This window comes from Erinaceus europaeus, chromosome 2, assembly GCF_950295315.1.
Source record: "Erinaceus europaeus chromosome 2, mEriEur2.1, whole genome shotgun sequence".
Lineage (NCBI taxonomy): Eukaryota > Metazoa > Chordata > Mammalia > Eulipotyphla > Erinaceidae > Erinaceus > Erinaceus europaeus.
The window spans coordinates 44,121,075-44,134,537 of record NC_080163.1 but is presented as its reverse complement, the minus strand read 5'-3'; the positions used below and the strand labels follow the sequence as shown (position 1 = coordinate 44,134,537).

At 41.5% G+C, this 13,463-nt stretch overlaps 1 protein-coding gene across 5 annotated transcripts in view; it reads left to right on the top strand.

Moving 5' to 3' along the window:
- The window catches only part of DNAJC18 (DnaJ heat shock protein family (Hsp40) member C18), a 40,510-nt gene that overhangs the window by 17,600 nt on the left and 9,447 nt on the right, over positions 1 to 13,463 (top strand). For all 5 annotated transcript variants that reach the window (XR_009546452.1, XR_009546449.1, XM_016185773.2 and 2 more), the window contains 3 exons: positions 520 to 629; positions 4,283 to 4,392; positions 6,795 to 6,967. Coding sequence is in view for 3 of the 5 variants with exons in the window: in XM_016185773.2 (XP_016041259.1) it covers positions 520 to 629; positions 4,283 to 4,392; positions 6,795 to 6,967 (393 nt within the window). In the remaining 2 variants the exon portion in view is untranslated. The remainder of the gene's footprint in view (positions 1 to 519; positions 630 to 4,282; positions 4,393 to 6,794; positions 6,968 to 13,463) is intronic.

Genomic DNA, 13,463 nt, shown 5'->3' with positions numbered 1-13,463 from the left:
CCACTTCCTGGGGCTGTAGAAGAGTAGATGTTTTAAGTACTTTATAAATAAAGTAATAAAATGCCAATTAGTATCATTATTGTAAAATAGCAGCTATATAAAGATAAAAGCTGGGAAAGTGCCCCTAGAGAATTGGAAGATGGAATGGTTGAATGACAAGGAAGTAAATGTAATTTATGAATCACTACTAAGGATGCTAGTGACATAATCTAATACTGAGCAAGGAAGCAAATATGAGCATGTCAGGCAGATTCTTGGCCCAGATCCTTTCTCTACTAGCCACTGGGATTCTCACACTCACTAATTACAAAGGAGTATTTACATAAAAGCAGGTGACCTGATCACATTTCATTTCTAGCTGGATTACTTGGTTTTCCTGATGTCTTATTTTTCTGCTGGATAAAATGGAACAATTCTCTATACTCAGAGAACCTAGTTGGGAGCAAGGATATTGGAAGAGGCAAAGAATGAGTGTTTATCCTATCTCATACAAAATACTGATTTTTCATCCTTTTCCAGGAAATATTCATATGTTTTCAAACGTGACAGATGACACCCACTATTACCATCGGCGGCACCGACACGAGAGGACACAAACACAAAAAGAAGAGGAAGAAGATAAACCACAGGTACCAAGGGAAGAAGGAACTACTTGGACATAGCACATGTGGAAAGCAGCCCTCAGATTTTAGAAGTTCACCTTGGGATATGTTGCTAAAATGTTCTTTTAGAGTTCAAATCCCTGCTCCCTACCTTCGGGGGGAAGCTTCATAAGTGGTGGGCAGTGTTGCGGGTGTCTCTCTTCTTTGTCTCTTCCTCTCTTTGTCTTTCATGCTCTGTCAAAAAAAGTAATGAAATACGGTGGTATCATGCAGGCACTCAGCCTCAGCAGTAATCCTGATGGGGAAAAAAAGAATGTTCTTTAAGAAAGCATATAAATGGGAAGGGTTAGATAATTAACTCAAATAGACCAGAATGGTATTCTTTCTCTACCCATTCTTTTAGTGGTTCTCTCAGAATCTTAGTTTTCCTGATTGGCTAACTTTTTTTTTATTTATTCCCTTTTGTTGCCCTTGTTGTTTTATTGTTGTAGTTATTACTGTTGTTGTTATTGATGTCGTCATTTGATAGGACAAAGAGAAATAGAGAGAGGAGGGGAAATCAGAGAGGGGAAGAGAAAGATAGACACCAGCAGACCTGCTTCACTGCTTGTGAAGCGAACCCCCTGCAGGTGGGGAGCCGGGGGCTTGAACTGGGATCCTTATGCCGCTCCTTGTGCTTTGCACCACCTGCGCTTAACCCACTGCACTACCGCCTGACTCCCAACTTTTTTTTTTTTAAAGTCTTTTGCTATCTGGGTTTTCACTTAGACTTTCCACCCACACAATTCTATTACTCCCAGTGGATTCTTCCTTTTTAAAAAAATAAATGGGACAGGGATAGATAGCATAATGGTTATGCAAAGAGATTCTCATGCCTGAGGCTCTGAAGTCCCAGGTTCAATCCTCTGCACTACCATAAACCAGTGCTGAGCAGTGCTCTGGTAATAAAATAAAATAAAAATAAATAATTAAAGAAATAATAATAATAAATAAATGATAGCTAGAGAGGGAGAGATACAGTGTTGCTATACTGCTAGTAAGCTTTTTCTGTACAGCTACTCCCAGTTGTATGCACTCTACGGGGTGAGCTATCCCTAACACCCCAGTTTTGGGGGGAGGTTGGTGCTAAGGCCTCACATATGTATAATTCTACTTCTCCTGGCTGATTTAAATCATTGATCAGATTTTTTTTTTGAACTGTCTTGATCTTTCTTTCTTCCTTCCTTTTTTGAAATTTTACTTGATTATTTCATGAAAGTCAGAGGCCAGAATACCACTATGCTGTTACATATGGTGGCAGGAGTCAAATCCAGGACCCACTGAGAAACTTTTCTAGCTGTGATTCTTGGTTTCTTGATTACAAAAAAAAAAAAAAAGGAAGCCCTTTCAGAACATTCAGAACCAATAAGGAGGTGAAAGACACAGGGGGCCAGGCAGCTTAACTACCTGGTTAAGCACACATAGTACTATGTGCAAGGACCTGGGTTGGAGCCCCACTCCCCACCTGCGGCAGGGACAATTCACAAGTGGTGAAGCAGTTCTTCAGGTGTCTTTCTCTCTCCCTTTCTATTTCCCTTTTCCCCCTCAGTTTCTCTCTGTCCTATCAAATAAAAGGGGAGGGGGAAGGGGAATGGCCGCCATAGTTGTGGATTTGTAGTACTAGCACCAAACCAGAGTGATAACCCTGGAGACAAAAAAAAAAAAAGAAAGAAAGAAAGAAAGGTGAAAGACAGCAGTCAGATGGCTTCACTCATATATGCAATATCAGGGATTGAAACACATGAACTTGCAAAGAAAAGAAAAGGAACTAACCTATCTCTACAACTTTGTGAGAACTATGGTGCTTATCATTGGAGGGGTGGTGAGTGTGGTGTAAAACTATACCCCTCTTATCTTATAATCTTGCAAATAATTATTAAATCACTAATAAAATAAGAGAAGAAAAAATTATCCAGAACTAGCACGGCTTAAGGTAAAGAATTAAGCAAGCCTTTTGAAGTTCAAGGGCAGGAAACACAGCTAAGCCTCATGACCAATGGGAACCAGGAATGGAGTTCTGGCAGGTGCTCATGTATCAGTGCTCTTCATGTTTCTTTGGGACAAATCATTTCCAGTTTTCCTGCCTCTCTGTATCAGCTTTGTTCTAAGAAGACTGGCTTGTTCTATTTTTCCTTGCAAATGACCTAACCAGCACACAGTGCCTATATGTCTATGTTCTGGACTCCAAGAAATGACCCAGTAAAATATATGTGACATACATGAGACCCTGAATTTGGCCCTCAGCACCACATGGGTGTTCCACAAGGACAGTACCAAAGATGAAGCTCAAAGATGGTATAGCAGTGCTTTGGTGTCTGTCTCTGCCTCTCTCTCTCTCTTGCTCTCTCTCTCTCTCTCTCAGAATATGGTATACAAGCCAAAAGATAGCTTTCCTGGTGTAGCACATGCCTTACTATGTGCAAGACTCTGGGTTCACACCCTAGCACCACTTCTCTCCATTTCTCTCTGTACTACCTAACAACAACGACATCAATAACTACAACAATAAAACAGCAAGGGCAACAAAAAGGAATAAATAAATATCTTAAAAAGAAATGGGAGCTTTAGAAGGACTAGCAGGTGTCAGTCCAGGTTGTGAGTGGGGCTCCTTCTGCCTCTCAGTAGGGAGAACAAGAGTTGTTTTTTTTAATATTTATTTATTCCTTTTTGTTGCCCTTGTTGTTTTATTGTTGTAGTTATTGTTGTTGTTATTGATGCTGTTGTTGGATAGGACAGAGAGAAATGGAAGAGGGAAAGACAGAGAGGGGGAGAGAAAGACAGACACCTGCAGATCTGCGTCACCACTTGTGAAGCAACCCCCCTACAGGTGGGAAGCCGAGGCCTGGAACCGGGATCTTTAAGCCAGTCCTTGCATTTTGCGCCATGTGCGTTTAACCCGCTACGCTACCGCCCAACTTCCAGAACAAGAATTTTATATTAAGGGCTGGGTGGTGGCGCACCTGGTTGAGCGCATATGTTACAATGTACAAGGATCCAGGTTCGAGTCCCTGACCCCCACCTGCAGAGGGAAAGCTTCATGAGTGGTGAAGCAGTTTTGCATGTGTCTTTGTCTTTCTTCCTCTGTATCCCCCACTTCCCTCTCGATTTCTGGCTGTCTCTATCCAATAAATAAATAAAGATAATAAATTTTTTTAATATTTTAAAAATAAACAAAAGTTTTGTATTTCTTTTTCTAAGGTTTATTTATTCCCTTTTTGTTGCCCTTATTGTTTTATTGTTGTAGTTATTGTTGTTGTTATTGATGTCATCGTGGTAGGATAGGACAGAGAGAAATGGAGAGAGGAGGGGAAGACAGAGTGGGAGAGAAAGACAGACACCTGCAGACCTTCTTCACAGTTTGTGAAGCGATTCCCCTACAGGTGGGGAGCTGGGGGCTTGAACCAGGATCCTTAAGCCAGTCCTTGCGCTTTGCGCCACTTGCACTTAACACACTGCTCTACCGCCCAACTCCCAAGTTTTGTGTTTCTTAGCATAAAGTACAGTCTTCCCAGAAAAACCTTGAATTTTGTGTAGCTCATGTGTGGGCTTTGTTCATTCATTTTATGTAGGAGAACTATCCTATTTTTCAGTAAACCTTATATTTATAAAGAACACTTATACATGTTTTTTTCCTTTTTCAGACTACATATTCTGCCTTCATTCAGCTACTTCCAGTTCTGGTGATAGTAATTATATCTGTCATTACTCAGCTGCTGGCTGCTAATCCCCCATATAGCCTGTTCTATAAATCGTAAGTCAAATATGTATAAATATTTCTTAAAATAGGGAAGGGGAGACTCTGGTTTCTCTTCAGATTGTATCAATTTTAACTTTTACTAAAGTAGGGAGGGAGACTTGAAGATTTTGATGGTATATGGCATTTCACCCCACCTTTTGTTGTAGAAAACACTGATTTTATGTTTAAAGGAACAGGTAGTAATAGTGACAAGACTGAAAAATACTGTAGGCAGTCTGCCTCGTGTCTCGGGACATGGACTGTTTTGTTCTACAGTGACATCAACCTGTCAACTGCAGAATAGCAACTACTGGCTTCTGAATGATCTATGGAGTGATTCCAGGTTCAGATTAAATCCTTATCACATTATGTTAGAGTCAGAAAGGACCCTGTTGAGCTTGTGGTAAGATCAACAAACCCTTCTGGGTCTAAGGGAATAGTAATTGAATCATTAAAGATTTTTAATTCAAAGAATTACATGCATAAGACAGCATTCATAAGGTTACATAGTCAAACTGTTGCTATGATTTAAACCACTACTTTAGTTCACCCACTTCTTTGCTCTTGCTGAAAATATAGAAACTCATTGTAATGTTTCTAATGCATACAAATTATAAGCCCTAATAGTATTTTTTAAAATTTCTTCAATTAATTAGATTTTCAAAGTTTCATCCCCAGACCAGCATTAACTGGCAACATGTTAGAAATGCAAACTCTTGGCCTTACTCTATAGTTTGTGAATCAGAGACTTTGGCTGTGAGATTTAGCCTTCTGTGTTTTCATGAGCCCTCTGAATAGTTCTGGTCCATAAAAAAGTTTGAGAATCACTAGTTAATTCTTAATTATTTATTATGAGAAGCATGCCATTACTCATTATTATACTTTACTAGACAAAGATCTTATAAAATGTGGACTCCAAGATGATACAAAAATAGGATCTTTGGTGGTGATCACTGTAGACTGAAGACTATAATTCTAGACTCTCTCTTCCTTTTACAGAGAGGAAAGCTGAAACTCAGAAGTTACTGCTAGCAAGTCACCCTGGCCTGATTCCCTCTATTTCCCAACCACCCATGTTTATCCCTGTTATAATACTACCTTCTCTCTTGTCTGCCCAATAAGGCAGGCAAGAATCTGCCCTGCTGAAACCTTCCCAGAGTGAAGTGGATGCAGTTATGATCTGAGCTCATAGATATTCAGCAAAACCACTCAATCAAAAGATCAAGGGAGAAGGCTGAGAAAAGTTCAAGTATAGGATGGAATTTAAACAGAATCAGGTTAGGCTTTGCTCATTGCCTTAATTTGAATTTGAGCTCCCCTGTATGGTAAGAATTTAAACCAGATCTCTTAATGTTTCTGAACAAGAAGTAGCATTAGGTATCTTATACTCAGAGTTACTCCCAAAGCATCATTGCAGACTTGTGTCTGAAGTTTTTGCAGTTCTTACTTAGCAGTTATATGTGACGTACTTTCTATTTTTTTTTTCTTCCAGGGTTATTGTTTTGGTTTGGTGCAGGCACTATGAATCTACTGCTCCTGGCAGCCATTTTTTCCTTTTTAAAAAAACTTTATTAATTTTATTTTTTTAATTGATTAAAACAAAAGGAATTTGAGAGAGGAGGGCAACATAGAGAGGGAGAGAGATAGACACCTGCAGACCTACTTTACCACTTGTGAAGTGTCCCCTTGTAGGTGGGAGGGTTGGAGGCTCAAACCTGGATCCTTGCACACATACTTGTGTGTGAAGTACTTTTTTATATTGCCCTAAGAATTGACACTAGGCTGGTATAAACTATTTTGTTATGTATAGGTAGTGTACTGTAACATGAGTTAATTCAACCAGCCTAAGGGACCATCCTAAGTTCTACACAATAGACACACTTTCCAAGCATTCAGTGGTTTACTTTCAGCCTTGGCATATAAAAGGGCAAATTCCTTTGAGAGAAAAAAGTAACTGTATAGAGACCAAGTGCACTATATGAACATGCTCATATAGTTGCAGTAGTAACAACATTGTACTTTCTTCTTTACCAGGGAAGTAATAAATGTTAATTGTATTAGAAAGTGAATGTTGGGGGAGCTGAGTGGTGGTGCACCTAGTTGAGCGCATGTTACAATGTACAAGGCCCTGGGTTCAAATCCCCAGTCCCCACATGCAGAGGAAAAGCTTTGCAAGTGATGAAGCAATGTTGCAGATATCTCTTTGTCTCTCTCTCTCTCTCTCTCTCTCTATCACCCCCTTCCCACTCGATTTCTTGCTATTGCTACCCAATAAATAACAACAATTAAAAATTTTTAAGTGATTTTTGCACCTGCCCTATGCAGTGGTGAAGATGATAATGATATCTGTGAAGATAGTGATAAGACTGATAGTGCTCAGCATAGCAAGCTTATCTAGTTTTCTCTGCTTGTTTCAGAACCTTAGGATACACCATTTCTAGAGAAACTCAGAACCTGCAGGTGCCTTACTTTGTGGATAAAAACTTTGACAAGGCCTACAGAGGAGCATCCCTGCGTGAACTGGAGAAGACGATAGAGAAGGATTATATTGATTATATCCAGACAAGTTGTTGGAAAGAGAAACAACAAAGTAAGATGCTCCCAAAAGGCTTTTTAGCTGACATCTGGGCTTCCCAACCTGTTATCCCTAGCTTCCTGATCCCTCCTCTCTCTTTGTTTGGGTCACATGTGTTTATATGAGTAAAATTTGAACAAAGGCCCATTCAGAATCCTACCCCAAAGGGGAGTGGTTAGGTTGGACTCATGTGGCCAGATTTTAGAAATATCAGGAAATAGGTTCTTAGAAACTTAGGACTAGTTACCTATTTATCTGAGTCATTACTACTGCTCTCAGCCCATCAGTGTTACTCTCTTGTACTAGCTGCCTTCCTATGTTTCTTCAAGTTTTCGTCCTTCGTGTCCTTATTTTGCCATACACTTTGTTTTAATTGCTTCCCTCCTAATCACTCACCCAAGTTCTTCAACTCCACTAGTTGTTCACCCCTTTCTACATCATAAACTTCCTCTTCTAAGTTCTCATTGCTAACTAGTTTGGTCCAAAGTTTCTTAATTCAAGATTTTCTAGAGAAAAATCTGATTGATCCACCCTAACATCTTGAGCCAGACCAAAGATTTATACGTTATTGATACTGAGTCAGTTGTCCCGTTCCTTGTGGTCACCAAGGACAAAAGTAACCCTTCCAGGGATTGCCTCTTCAGTTAGTATGGGTGCGAGCAAGCCCTCCACTCTGTTCTCTTCTCTGGAGATAGTAGAAGTGACAGTGTCTGCCACTTGTCTTAACTCAAGTGAGTGTTAGTGGGGAACACCGATAGCAAGGGGAGCCAGTCTCTCAGTCAACATACTCACTTTTTATCCGATTTGAGTTAAGCAGATATGCACATGCACACGCACACATACACACAACTAATTGTGTCTTATAACTTGGTTTAGTTAAATTTTCAGAAAGCAAACTTAGATTTTTTTTTGTTAGCTTAGATTTTTTTATTAGTGATTTAATAATGATTCACAAGATTATAAGATAATGGGTACAGTTCTGTGCAGTTCCCACCACCACAGTCCCCTGTCCCATCCTTCCATTGGAAACTTCCCTATTCTTTATCCTTCTGGGAGTATGGACCAAAATTCTTCATGAAATCCAGAAGATGAGATGTCTGGCTTCTGTAATTGCATCTCTGCTGGACATGGACATTGGCAGGTCGATCCATACCCCCAGCTATTTCTGTTGTTTCCTACTGAGGTTGAACTCTGTAGAGGTGAGACTTCAGGACACATTGGTGAGGTCATCTGCCCAGGAAAGTCAAGATGGTGTCATAGTAGTATCTGCAACTTGGTGGCTGAAAGGTGGTAAAATATAAAGCAGGATAAATTGTTTAGTAAACAGGAACCCAAAGGTAGGAATAGAGCAGATGAAATTAGAGGTCTCTGGGTGGGACAAACGAGGAAGACTATTTTAGGTATATTCCAAGGGGCCCATGACTTTAGTGATTTTTGCCTAAGCCTGAGAGCAAACATTTTGGTGGACTAAAAATATTGTCTGAGAAGGTGGTGTTAAAGTTTAGAATAGGGCTAGAAAGCTGGATTGGGGGTTGAGAGGTAGCGCACATAGTACTAAGTACAAGGACCCATGCAAGGATCAGAGTTCAAGTGCTCGGTTCCCCACTTGCATGAGGGTCTCTTCACAAGCAGTGAAGCTGGCCTGCAGGTATCTTTCTCTTCCCTTCTGTATCTCCCAGTTCTCTCTCAATTTCTCACTGTCCTATCCAGTAAAATGGAAAAAATGGCCACCAGGCGCAGTGGATTCATAGTGCCAGCACTGAGCCCCCATGATAACCCTGGAGGCAGGAAGGAAAGAAGGAAGGAAGAGAAAGAAAACTGGATTAGGGGAGAGAATAGCTCCTAAACATGCAGAAAATATAAATACCATTAACTGGTTTATTCATTTATTTTTGCCCCCAGGGTTATCACTCGGGCTCAGTGCATGGACTACAAATACACTGCTCCTGGCAGGAATCTTTTTTCCATTGTTGTTGCTGTTGTTGTCGTTGCATCGGACAGAAATTGTGAGGGGAAGGGAAGATAGAGAAGGAGAGAAAGACACCTGCAAACCTGCTTCACCACTTGTGAACCCCCCTGAAGGTGGAGAGCCAGGGGCTCAAACTGGGATCTTTGTGCATGTCCTTGTGCAGGTCCATGCACTTGATACTATGTGCACTTAACCCGATGTGCTACCACCCAGTCCCCTTTATTTACTATTGGATGATAACAGAGAGGAATTGAGAGGATACTATCAACTGTAAACCACTAGCCCCCTCCCCCTCCAAAAAAAGAAGAAAAAATAGAGAGGGGGAGGGGAAATAGGGAGAGAGACAGAGCGACATCTGTTTCACTGCTTCACTACCTGTGAAGTTTTTCCCCTGCAGGTTGGGACCAGGGGCTTGAACCTGGGTCCTTGTGCATTATACTGTGAGAAGGTAGCCAGGTATGCCACCCCCTGGCCCCAAATACCATTAACTGTTTACCCCCATTGATCTGACCAATTTATTCATATTTAGTACAGGAGCCTGTGCAGCCTCCGAGTCCCTGTCAGTCTGAGCTTGCAGTCCATGGTCACAGCAAGGGACATTGTAGGCTGCACTCATTTCAGGACCAATCTTCCTCAAGTGACAAAATAGGCTGACCCAGCCTCCCTTCAGAGAATGGAGCAGCCTCTACCATTGCTGCTCTGTAGTAAGGGTAAGATCCTGAAGAGGCCTACAGGAGAGCTTATGATGACGTTCCTGATAGAAGTGACCAGTGATGATGGAGACAGGGACTTATTAGAGGTGTAGGCCCATCATATCTATGTGGGAATACAGGAATTCCCTGACTAGAGCCCCAGATGATAGGGTGGCCTGGTATTGACCAAAAAGACCATCATTAAGTGAGCAAGTCTCTTGCCTTTATCCAGCTTTTAAATTTGTTTAATTATATTTAATATAAACAACCAGAAATCAAGAGGGAAGGGGTTGATAGAGAGGGAGAGAGACAGAGAGATGCTTGTAGCCCTGCTTCACCACTCATGAAGCTTTCCCCCTGCAGGTGGGGACCAGGGACTTGAACCTAGGTCCTCGAGTATTGTAACATGCCCTCAACCAGGTGCACCACCACCAGGCCCTACCTTTATCCACATTTTGTAGTCCTTTCTTTAACTGACAAGGTTAGACTTTCTCTCCGTTATTAAATCATTGAGTGTCATTTGTTGTATCCAAGCCAGTATTGAGTTTATGGCATCTGGTCTCAAGTTAGGTAGGGAGTATACCTAGGGTTTAAGTGGGATCTCAGTTAACCTTAAGTTTTACTGCATTTTTTTTTTTTTTTTTAACCAGAGCACTACTCAGCACTAGCTTATGGTGGTGCAGGGGATTGAACCTGGGACTTTGGAGCCTCAGGCATGAGAGTCTCTTTGCATAACCATTAAGCATCTGTCCCAGCATTAAGTTTTACTGCATTTTACTTGTTTGATGATTATGATAGAGGTTGTCATAGGGGACAATAAGTGTCCTTTAGTTGATAGATATACTTTGGCTAGTATATCTCGGCCAGTTGTATACAGCGTTTCTTCTAAAAATTATCAAGAGGGTGACATTAATGCTGTTGCTGTCAAGAGAGTTTAGGGGATATCTCTTACTTTCTTTTTCTGTAATTAATTGAGTAGATAAAGTGATTGAGGGAAGTGAAGTGGAGGTAAGAAGTGAAGAGGAGGTGTCTAGGCCTAAGTAGTAAATATTTGATTAGATACTTTATGGTGTCATTTTTAGGTCTTTTTACTTGCTTGCTGAATTTATTAAGTTTAATCACAGCAGACTATTGAGCACTTTTACTTTGAGGTATAAATATACCCCTAACTTATAGATACTTGTGCACATAGACCCTGTCCCTTAGGCCCTAGTCTATATCTAGGGGCTGTAACTTTGTTAGGGAATGCACCATTTGAAATGGAACTAGGTAGTCCCATGTGTTAGGGAAGGTCTCACCAGATTATTGGAGTTGGAAGGTTAATATCTCAGGCTTGGCATCTCTGGAGGCAGTCCAAAGTGAAATATGGCATGGCCGCACTGGTTGCATTGATTTCGTTGAGGTCAGCAGAGGCAGTACCACAGGGTAGGGATCAAGAGGTGAAGTGTCAAGAAAATACAAGCAAAGTCCCAGAGGTTCCAGGACTGGGAGAAATATGGATTTTAAAGAGAATGGGGTGGGGTGGGGGTAGGCAGTGTCACACCTGGTTAAGTGCACACCTTATAGTGTGCAAGGACCTGGGTTTAAGCCCCTAGTCCCCCACCTGCAGGGGGAAAGCTTCATGAGTGGTAAAGCAGGGCTGCAGGTGTCTCTGTCCTTTCTCATCTCTATCTCCCTCCCCTCTCAATTTCTATCTATCTCTGTCCAGTAATAATAATAATTAAAAGAGAGAGAATGGGGAAGGTTTCTTGCTGTCTTAGAGTTTAAGAAAGCAATTGAGGGATTGGGCGGTAACTCAGTTGGTTAAGCGCACATAGCACGAAGTGCAAGGACCAGTGTATGGATCCTGGGTGTAAGCATCCTGGTTCGAGCCCCCAGTTCCTCACCTGCAGGGGGGTCCTTTACAGGCAGTAAAACAGGTCTCAGTTGTCTATCTTTCTCTCCCCCTCTCTGTCTTTCCCTCCTCTCTTCCATTTCTCTCTGCCCTATCCAATAACGATGATATCAATAACAACAACAGTAATAACTTTAACAACAATTAAAAAAACAAGGGCATAAATAAGGGAATATAGATAAATATAAAAAAATATTTTTTAAAAAAAGCAATAGGTAATTATTATTATAGCCAAGTTATTTGGGAGCTCGGTTTACTTTTAAAATCCCATGGTTGGGGTTCGGGCGGTAGTGCAGCAGGTTAAGCGCACGTGGCACAAAGCCCAAGGACCTGTGTAAGGATCCCCGTTCCAGCCCCCAGCTCCCCACCTGCAGGGGAGTCGCTTCACAGGCGGTGAAGCAGGTCTGCAGGTGTCTATCTTTCTCTCCTCCTCTCTGTCTTCCCCTCCTCTCTCCATTTCTCTCTGTCCTGTCCAACAACGACAACAACAATAATAACTACAACAATAAAACAACAAGGGCAACAAAAGGGAATAAATAAATAAAAATAAATATTAAAAAAAAAAAGAAAATGTTATTTTTAGAAATGCTTTAACAATTTAAGCCCAGTGTCAGAATTCAATCAGTTTACCAATTTGAAACATTAAGTGCTTAGATTAAAAGAATATATATTCAAAACTGAAATCTAGGCATTTAAAGAGACAATCTGTTTTTCTACTGACATATTTAATAAACAGTGATTTAAAAGATTATAAGTTAATAGTATAGTTTAATACCATTCCCACCACCAAAAGCATGTGTCCCTACCTCCTGCCCCCAATAGTAGGCCCTCCCTGACATAGTCTTTTACTTTGGTGCATTACTCCAAATTACTAAACATCTTAACAGTGGTAAAATTAGCTCTTTAGTCACAGTGCTACTAAGCCCTCACTGACCCACCACAAGATCCATCTCCACCCCCTACTTAATCTCTCTTTCCTCTGTGTTCTTAAAGTACTTTGTTTGTCCTGCTACCACTGTACTGTTGTCACATTATTGAAGTTCCATGTCCATCAGGGCTGTGGGTTCTCTGTGGACAACAACCATATCTTAGTAAGTTTATGTCCTAGACCCTTGGCACAATCCATGTTTCAGAACAGGTGCTCAACAAATGTCTTTAGAAAAGAGGAGGGGGTCGGGCGGTGGCGCAGTGGATTAAGCGCCGGTGGCGCAAAGCGCAGGGACCAGCGTAAGGATCCCGGTTCGAGCCCCCGGCTCCCCACCTGCAGGGGAGTCGCTTCACAGGCGGTGAAGCAGGTCTGCAGGTGTCTGTCTTTCTCTCCCCCTCTCTGTCTTCCCCTCCTTTCTCCATTTCTCTCTGCCCTATCCAACAACGAACAACATCAACAATGGTAATAATAATGACCACAACAAGGCTACAACAAGGGCAACAAAAGGGGGAAAAATGGCCACCAGGAGCGGTGGGTTCATGGTGCAGGCACCGAGCCCAGCAATAACCCTGGAGGAAAAAAAAAAAAGAAAAGAGGATTGTCAGGACATGGAAATAATGAAAATACTGAGGATTGAGGATCTCAGATCACGGTTAATACCCTAGCCCTAGGCTTTGTTTATTGCCACAGTTATTGCTAGGGCTTGGTATCTGTACTGATGAATCCAGTGTTCCTATCCTTTCTTTCTTTCTCTCTCTCTCTCCCTCTTTTTTTAATAGAGACAGAAATTGAGAGGGAAGGGGGAGGTAGGGATGGAGAGAGAAAGACCGCTACAGCATTGCTTCACCACTCACAAAGCTTGCCCCCGGCAAGTGGGGACCAGAGATTTGAACCTGGGTCCTTATACATGTTAACATGTGTGTGCTACCAGATGTGCCATCACCCCACCTTTTTTGCCTTCTATTTCTATAGGACAAAAGCCTCCAAACTCACAGGTGCATTAGAAACTTGGTGGAATATAAGGAGGA